We start from the raw sequence: 9,744 nt of genomic DNA on the forward strand, positions 1-9,744 counted from the left end.
GTCCTTATTTAGCAACTTGTTAGCAACGTAGCCACTCAGTGTTTTAGTACTAGGCTACTGTAAACCGAACAGCTCTCTTACTGTAACTCTGTAGCAATTAACAACTCCAATGTTATAGCTAAAAGATGTGAAATACAACGAGAACAACCCGGGGATTTATGTACGCCATACTCCTGGAAATGGCATTTTTCTTGTAAGAATGATTACCTATAAGATAAAATAATTTTCTATTAAAAAAAAAACGTCATCTAAAAGAAAACAAAGCGTAAAGGCCTCGCTCTTTAGGCAGTTAAAGACAAACATGACTCGTAATGGCTCGTTAATTACTCTGCAGAGACAGAGTCCGGATTGGACCGACAGACTCACAGACAGACATCCGTCGATGCTGCAGCGTTAGTGTGCTCAACAAAGGCTCAGGCCGGGAGAGGGCCATTTTACCAAATACAAAGGAAGCAGAGCAGCGAGGGAGGGGAGGACTGTGGGAATGACAGGAATAGCGAAATATCTCTTTACGAAATCGCAATGTGCCATCAAACCAAACACTGAACAATGGGTGAGAAGTGATCAGTCACGACTACAACAGAATATACAGTGAAACGACAGTAGAGCAAATAAATAATTTAGATGTCGAGCTGCCTGCTGTCAAAGCCGACTGCGCATCACGGTGGCAAAATGCCGGAACAGCACTGATGATATTACGACCCAGACACTGTACGACGTAATCTATCCTAATTTTGAAAACAGCCGTGAAAGATTATCGTCTGCTGGTAAGTGTTTATATCATTTACAATCCGTACACTCAAAATGTCAGAGACGTCCGAGTATTTCACATAGTCATAAGAAATATGAATCATAATTGGTTATGATGATCATAGAGCGCGCCGGAGGACGCAACAGGTCGCGCGTACAGTAGAGCTGTAGTTCCGCGTGCATTTGGCTGACGTAATTATGACATTTGTACAAGAATTTTACGAGGTCTGTTATAGCATATATTGACATGCAAGCTAAACACTTCATTGTGTTTTGGCAAGAATATCATTTTAATAAAAATGTCTTGGGAGTTTTTCAGGCGTTGAAAATTGTGTTCCCTGGTCATCTTACGTTTTGACACAAATTATATAAAAATGTGTCATATGTAAGGAATGGGCGCATAACCAAATGCTGTGAAAGCCAATTAATTAAAAAAAATTACAATAAAATAAATAAATAATTAAATAAAAGAAAGAAAGAAAGAAGTGTGTATACATGAAATATATAATTCTGTTGAGTGTAAGGATGTATAATGCTGGTTTTCTAAATAAAATACCAATACTTTACAGACTATGCTACTGAAAACTCCTCTGAAAACAAGACACATCTGTATTACACACAGTCAAAATGTAGACTGTTTCAAATTCTATTATTAGGCCTTAACTGTATTAATATAGTGAATTAAGATAACCTCTGCAAGCCCTTTTTAGTTCTAATCAAGTTAATGCCGGCCTGTTGAATGCATGACTTTAGTTTAAAGTTTAAATTCTGAATATGACATTATAAAACAAACATAATACAATATGGTAACTATGAATACATGTGGTCCCCTGACAGATTCTTTGCAATAAGCTATAAATATAAATATATATATATATATATATATATATATATATATATATATATATGAAATAAAAATGTCTCAGTGTTTACCAAATTGCACTTTATCTCAGCCCTTCATGTTCTTACCTGGTGAGTGTCTAATTATTAAATACTACTGAGACTTAAAAAAGGGTCAGGGGAACGCCTTAAAACTTGGGGGTGTAAGAGAAAGGAGGGGTATATGCATGAGTAGGTGGTGTTCTGCGTTATTTGAATGCAAATGCAGAGAGAACAAGCCGAGACTGTGTTTGAGAGAGAAACGGGGAAAAGGAGGTGGAGAGTTGTCTTTGGATTTTAGTTAGACACTGAATAGACACAGATTTAGTTTGCCAAGTCCTTAGTTCACTTTTGAGACATTGCTTGCTCATGTATGCACTTGGCATTTGGCCTTGTAGCTCTCTATATAAATGAAACATGGATTTTTGATTGTTTCTCAGAACTGATGCAGTGAGATTTACTGTAATTTAGCTCAAAGAGAAAGATTTTCAATCTGTTTCAACCCATGGGCCAATTAGCCATTGACTTTCCCCTGCATCATGTCACGCCGGAAACAGAAAAGACCTCAGCACTTTTACAGCCCCATCCTCAACACTTCGTGGCTACTTCAACATGGTGAGAAATGTTTTACTGTTTAGTAAGAGAACTCCATTGTTTCTGTCAGTGAGCCGTCTTGCAAATGTCATTCGAGATATTTGCTGTGACATTAACAGATTCATATGCTTACAATATCCAATCTCATTTTAAGAAAAGTAAAATAAAACAATAGTAAAAATAAAAGGAATTTCTGTAATATTTAGACATGGTTACATCCCAACAGCTTCCGTCGAATGTCCAATTAGTACTTTTCATCTTCCGACCCAAGCTTGGAATTTAGACCACCCACGATATTATATGTATGGCTATTGAGAATGTTTTAAAAAAAGAATAACAAATAGCGAAGCGAACATAAAAGGAACAGGGATGTGTAATATGCTGAACTGGATTTTGAAAAGGGGATTAGAAATAGGTTGTGGAAAAAGGTGGACAGCACTGAAAAAGAAGGAGACACTTGAGTGCCTTAACGGGAATGGCATGAGACTTCATTGTCTCCGTGAGGCTTTGTGGTCGTGCACTCAGGCATTAACTGCCAGGAAGTACATGCAAAACAGTGTGTTGATCTGTGACTTAAATTCTAGAGTTCTTGAAGTACAGGAAACTTTATGCATTTCTCCCTTGCATATGCGTGTGTATGTATCGCTAAGTAATTTGTATTCATGCTATTATGTCTTTTGGATATAGCTTTGATGCTGAAGGTCACTTATTTTAAGCAATCTAGCTTTTTTCGGTGTTTGACAATAGCACTAAGGCTCACTGACCTTTCAGGCTTCGCTGAGTTAGGACAGAAGATTTGTTTAAATATGTGAGATGTAATAGCATATATTCACTTAGACATGTGGGGTAGGTGGGTTGGTGAAGGAGTTTGGGAAATCTGTGGTGAGGTTCATTGTCCATGTTCATTGTTGCTGTGGAAACAAAGTTGGCTGTTAGCGGTGCTAAAGCACTGTAAGCTGGTTGAGGGATGGGATTTCAGATCAGAGGGAGTGAGGGGATAGAGAGAGAGTAATCTCGGAGGAGACAGCAATGTACAGGACTAGCTAAAAAAGAGGTGAAAATGAACAGTACACATTATGTTATTTATATTTTATGAGATATAATAATAGATACATTTATTAATATTAAAAAGATGTTGTTGAAGGGTGATAATGAGAGTTTAAGTGGCACAGTTGGTGGCATTTATGGGAGCCTTTGTTAGAAGAGCAATACTACACTTTGGTTGGCCTTTAATACAAATACAGTGTTTCTAACAAGGTCAGCCAGAGGTAAGCTCTCCATATGTTATGTTTCCTTGGTGATGCTTGTGTAAACAGTGAGTAGAAACAATTGAAAAGCAATAAAGATGACAACAACCTAAAGAAAATTAAAGTACTAAAGGTTAGAAATGTGGTTTGGAGGTTTAGGCTAAAGGGTTTATCAGCTTCAGTTTTATTTAGCTTCAGGTTTATCAGCAAGTCTAATGACAACAATGTGACAAACAATAAAATTAATTAAATTCCTAAATTAATTGTGTAATATAATCTATACAATCTACAGTATTTTCTCTTTGCTCAATTCTTAATTACTAATTTAAATTACTCCATGTAATACATTAATTGTATTAATTATATTAAAATAATACATTTAGAATGACTGTTTAAAAAGTACATTCTACTGACAACTATATGCATATATAAATATTGTTGTGGCTACCTTTATTGGTCTAATCAGTATTAAAAAAAATTTATGTGTACCTATGCATAAATATTTAACAGTCTGTTTAATATCAAAGAAATTCCTGAATAGGTACAGTTTTTTTCTTTGCACCTTATTGAACTTGCTTTATAAACATTAGACTAGCAGTATCAGAAGTACCATAATAATCAATTATTTGCGTGGCATAAATTGTTGCATAAATAGTTTCTCTCTGATTTCTTAGAGGAGCAGTTGGCAGTGAAGTCCCTCACCTCTACTCTTGCAAAGAACTCTTCCTGCTCTTCCTCACACTCAACTCAAAGCCGCCAATCTTCCTTAAACCCAAGCGCACCAGTTGAGAGGCTCACAACACCTTCTCTGACTAGAGCCAGCCATCCTGTTTTTCACATCCTTAGCCAGCCCATACAATTTCCTTCAAACCTCAAAGAGTCTCACCTTTTCCAAATTTCTGACATCCCATCCCATTCTACTAATCAGTGTATCACTACCACTGCACCAACTGTGCTCTCTACCCACAACCACACTCACTTACCCATGGCTTCTCCAAAGTTAGGTGTGTCAGCAACCACAACCTCCTGTTCATTCTCCTCTGCTGCTGCTTCTCTCTGTGTGCCTCCACACTCTAGAAGCCCTAGTTCTGTGCCTCAGGGTCCTCCAAGTCCAGTTACACCCTCTTCCAGCCCAAGCACAGTCCCCTCAGCCCCAGCATGTGCACCCGTCAGTATTGCTTTCATATTGGAGGAGCTACGTGTGCTGCAGCAGAGGCAAATTCATCAGATGCAGATGACTGAAGAAATCTGTAGGCAAGTACTGAGATTGGGAGGAGGATCTTGTGAAGTGGATTCAAAACCATTTACACTACCATCTCTGCCACAGCTCTGTTTAAAAGGTTCTGTTAACAACCCCAGACCTTCCCGACCAAAGCCATCACCTCCCCCTACCTCTGTGGCTCCTCTTTTGGCCTGTTTCTCATCCCTGCTACCCCCTCAGACCACCTCTAAGTCCTCCAAACATACCCACCCTCTCTTGAATGTCTTACGCCCCCATAAAGCACAGTATGACAGTGGTGTAGTTACTCCAGCAAGCTTCACCAGTCACACAAGTGCTTCCACGTCCTCATCAATGTCTACAACTGCTGCCTCAAACTATCCACTCACACTTTCTCTTGGCCTTCCATCCCAAAAATCATCCACCACAGGAGCTAGTGGACACAGTGGTGTGACCTTCCCAAACCAATCTATACCAGCAGCTGCTGTCCCTTCAGCCCCCTCACAGGATCCAAAACTCTCTGCTCAAGGAGGTACGACATCGTCAGGGCGTACGCAGCATGCATGCCGATTTTGTCGGAAACTCTTCAGCAGTGATTCATCCCTGCAAATACACTTGCGTTCACACACGGGGGAGCGTCCTTACCAGTGTCCCGTATGCTTCAGTCGATTCACCACACGAGGGAACCTCAAGGTCCACTTCTTGCGGCATCGTGAGCAAAACCCTGAACTCTCTTTTTCATTGTTTCCCTGTTCACTTTTTGCATCTGTAACTGGGGGATCGATGGGAGGGTCAGCACAAATGCAACCAAATGCACAAATCACCTCCACCAATACAAATGCTACTCAGAGGCATCAAAAACAGCAAGAGGATGATCTGCGTGGTGACAGTCTTGAGGGAACTACTGCCTCAACACGTGCCACAACCTCATCTCTTCCTCCTAGTATTGACTTGGCCCTGCTGACCACGGCACACTCTCTCCTTCAGCTCAATCGCGCCGCTGCTGCTGCGGCTGCTGCAGCCTCTACATCCACTACCTCCTCAATCACATCCTCATCACCTTCCTCTCTGGCCTCTACCCTTCTCTCAGCCCCTGCCTCATCCACCTCCTCCATTGCTGGGGTGTATAAAGGAGTGAAACGCTTTGATGAGAACACCCCACCAATACCTACTCTGCTCCCCCATTCTGCTTACTCACAGCTTGCCAATTTACCCAAACTCTTCTTCCCAACATCTTCCGCTCAGCATCATGCAGGCCATGGGTTTCTCAGGCCAACAACTCCAGCTGGATCCTTCCTGCCATCCCCACAACAACACATCACATTCCCGTTCACAGCATCATCCACTACCCCATCCATCTCAACCCCAACCTCAGACACATCGAAGCTGCAGAGACTGGTGGAGAAGTTAGAGAAAGAACCACATGGTCAGTCACATTGGGTTTCATCCATTGGGGAGACTTCTACCAGCAGCCATAGTGCAGCAGGAGCATTAAGCTATAGCAGCAGTGGTTTAATGAGCACAAGCACAAGTACAAATGTGGTCACCTCACTTCCATCATCTACGATCCAAATACCATCATCCCTCTTCGGCAAGGAGTCACCCTACCTGGGACTTATGCACTCTGCTGGGACACTTGCCCCTAATCAGTGTAGTGTGTGTCTGCGGGTGCTAAGCTGCCCAAGAGCATTACGATTGCACCAGGCTACTCATTTAGGTGAGCGACCCTTCCCCTGCAAGCTATGTGGTCGATCCTTCTCAACTAAAGGAAGCCTTCGAGCACACCTTGCCACCCACCGTGCCCGCCCACCAAACAGTCGTGCACAGAATTCTTGCCCCTTGTGTCAACGGAAGTTTACCAATGCCCTTGTGCTACAACATCATATCCGCATGCACTTAGGAGGACAGCTACCACCAGAGCACATGCCAGATACCTCAACAGGATGTGATACTTTGTCCCATTCCGAGTCTATTGAGCTCTCTGCTTCAGAGATGAGCCCTAGTGCTACAGATGTTCAGTTACTAAATGATCTACAAACCATTACGGATTCTAGACATACTGAATCCCTGGCTGTCAGTACTGCTCTTACAGCATGTGCCATAACCTCCAGTCTACCTGCTTCACTTAGCTCGGGTCCTATACCACCTTTAGACCTAAGCCCTGACCCATCCCTGAATCCAACCCCCCTTTCACCTCCAACATTCAGAGTTGATCCACCTGAGCTCTCACTCAGTGCACCTTCTCCAGTGGATTCTGCACCCTCCTTTGTCACCCCTGCCACCCAATCAGCGTCAGCAAAAACTGGTCCTGATGCCACTGATGAACTATCTTTTGAACTTTCCAGCAACACTGCCTTCTTGGAAGATAAAAAGATTTCAAGCTCCCCTGCTCTGAAGAAAGAAAGTCCGCAAAAAAATGACTGTGAACGCAGTGAAAATAGATCTGTCTCACCATCTGGATCCAGATCAAATCTGGAGGATCTTCTTAGTATACAAGCTCATAATGCGTCCAAAGTTCCTCCACCACATCCGGAATCAACACCACCTTCTCTCCTTGTGCTGAGATCTGAGAGTGCGTCTTCTCATACAGTACGCCTAGAGGAGCCTGACCAAAGCCTTCTCCAAACATCCAAATTAATCCCCCAAGAGTTCCCTAAGGAAGGAAAGATGGAAGATAAAACACCAAATAATGGACAAAGGACAACTCCAGATTTGAGTATTAATGCAGATATGGTATCAGACTCTGTAAACAAAACAAATGAGGATGAGACTGAGGATCGTGACACACATGTGCAGAAGACCATAAAGGAAGCTCACTGTAGTTCAACTGCAAAAGATAAAGCAGATACAACAGCAACTGAAATGGACAGAACAGAATCAACTGTATGCATATCACTGACTCCCAGTCTTCCACCTCCAATGCCAGAGAAAAAAATCTACCACTGTTCTGAATGTGGAAAAGAGTATGCAAGTCGCAGTGGACTTAAGGTGAGTGGCATTCTGAATTCATTAAGTTAAAGAATTATTATCATACAGTGTAAAAATACAGTTTAACATGGTACAATGTTAGTTACACAAGAGATTTTCATTCTTGTATCGGTGCAATTCGAAAGTTACATGACAATTAAAGAACATCTCTTACTATAACTTTTAGGGACACATGAAGCACCATGGAGGATTTGTCAAGGCACCCCGAGCTCTTGTAAAGACCAAGGGCCCAGAGAGAGTTTTGCATCATGAGCGTTCACAAACTCACCATCTTGCAACCTTCCTGCCACCAGGACATCAGTGAGTTTTTTGAACCAAGCCTTCCAGAAACATCAGCAAGCATCAGAATGCTCTCCCCTAGACCCTGTTACAGGAATCAGAAACAACGTATTAAGATGAATTTAATAGCTGACAAAAGGGAAGAAACCTGTGGACCTTGACTCTTGACTGAAAGAAAAAAAAACACAACCCCACACATGTACACACATAGAGGGTTATTTCTTGGTTTTAAAAAAATGTCCCTGATCTTTAACCCAGATCCTTTATATTAATATACCTGCATTGTGTATTTTAATATATGTAATGCTGTCTAAATATCTTATAGTACTTCCTTGAATATTATGTGATGTTCTTTTAGATAAATGTAAATTATTTTGTCTGCATAAGTTAAGATGGATTCATTTACTTTTCCAAAGTGAAGATCTTAAGGTAGCTAAGGATTTGAGCAGTAGCTTTGGGTGAGGAACAGACCAAAATTTACTAAGCCAATGATGACATAATTGATCATTTCCTCACGAAGAGTTATTGTATTGGAATACCATTTCTTTATTCTTACAGAACATTTAAAAAATATGCGGTGTTTTTGATCAAAATCCATAAAGGATGGGAAAATTTGGAGGGAGTATATTTCAAATGAAGGAATATACTAATTACTTACTTAAAACGCACCTTGTTGATACCTTGTTCCAGGGCAGCCATGCGCAAATCATTGTTATCAACTTTTGGTCAAAAATTCAAGCTCATATCAGTTTTCATAATAAGCTCAAATGTTTAAAAATATACCCTAATCAAAAAACTTAATACAGACAGTACAGCTGGAGCCAAGAGGAAGTAAATGTTAAACTGTTTTATTAGGGCAAACCAACTGTGAACAAGTGCTTTTAACAAGCGGATATTTTAAACACTTCATAAAATTTACATTATGTAAATTCACATGAAATATTTTTGACTTGTACTAAATCTTCAGGATTTTACTTAATAGTTTACCAGTTGGAAAGCACCAAAACACCAAACTGTAAATATGACCTGTCAACCTATGTCCATTGTGTCCATGTTTGTCCTGTCCAGCTGTACAGTATTAGACAATATACTGCTCTTAACACCAACTAGACTAAAGAGTCGGGTAAGATTGTTTAACAAGCCTGTATGTCAGTGTAAGCTCTTGTTACTTTAATATTGTCAGTGTAGCTATTGAAAAAGATAGAAATAAATTGACTGATTCTGAGATGAACCACTATGTAGCTTAAAAGGTAACCCTTTCCATATTTCTTGGTGGAAATGTTTGTTTCTTTGGTGATGTTTGTTCTTTGTCTGGATACTTTTACATGTACCTTCCATAGAAATGAATTGGGTGTATGAGTCTGACTGTGAGTTGTAATTTCATGGTACAGCTAAAAGATAAAAAAGGAAATAAAAAACAGTGTATTGATGACAAGAACCAGAATATGCATTTCTTTTAATCACACACTCTTTGTTGTTGTTATTTTAGAGTATAAATCTCATATACAGTAATGTTATTCATCCTTGGTGGTCTCAGGGAAACACAGTTTTCTTCACATACAGGCATCCCTAATCTGTTCACTCCCTAACACAATCAAACTCCTCTGCACTGCTTCTGTGTGTGCCACATCAAGCGCAGTGAGGGAGAAACTGGAGGAAGCGTTGACAATCTGTCTGAGGACTGGCCTCTAATCTCTTGCACCATGACAACCATGCAGAGGCACATAAGGAAGCCAGAAAAAAGCAGAGTATAGTCTGTCTGTGTAGTATGTGTGTCTAGGGATATGT

At 40.5% G+C, this 9,744-nt stretch overlaps 1 protein-coding gene across 1 annotated transcript; it reads left to right on the forward strand.

Annotated features, from left to right (window-relative positions):
* The first annotated feature begins 274 nt into the window (after window positions 1–274).
* On the forward strand, window positions 275–9,394 carry sall2 (spalt-like transcription factor 2). Its single transcript, XM_058745046.1, has 4 exons — window positions 275–767; window positions 2,070–2,244; window positions 4,145–7,677; window positions 7,844–9,394. The coding sequence occupies exons 2-4, from the start codon at window positions 2,169–2,171 to the stop codon at window positions 7,979–7,981; spliced, it is 3,747 nt and encodes a 1,248-aa protein (XP_058601029.1). The 5' UTR covers window positions 275–767; window positions 2,070–2,168; the 3' UTR covers window positions 7,982–9,394.
* Window positions 9,395–9,744: the final 350 nt, after the last annotated feature.

The sequence above is a fragment of the Onychostoma macrolepis genome, chromosome 02, assembly GCF_012432095.1.
Source record: "Onychostoma macrolepis isolate SWU-2019 chromosome 02, ASM1243209v1, whole genome shotgun sequence".
Classification (NCBI taxonomy): Eukaryota; Metazoa; Chordata; class Actinopteri; order Cypriniformes; family Cyprinidae; genus Onychostoma; species Onychostoma macrolepis.

Excerpts from the sequence above, each read along its gene's own strand:
- sall2 (XM_058745046.1), top strand. The coding sequence starts at position 2,169 with ATGTCACGCCGGAAACAGAAAAGACCTCAGCACTTTTACAGCCCCATC. Across the intron at positions 2,245-4,144 it reads TTCGTGGCTACTTCAACATG|AGGAGCAGTTGGCAGTGAAG; the intron begins GTGAGAAATGTT and ends CTGATTTCTTAG. Across the intron at positions 7,678-7,843 it reads CAAGTCGCAGTGGACTTAAG|GGACACATGAAGCACCATGG; the intron begins GTGAGTGGCATT and ends TATAACTTTTAG.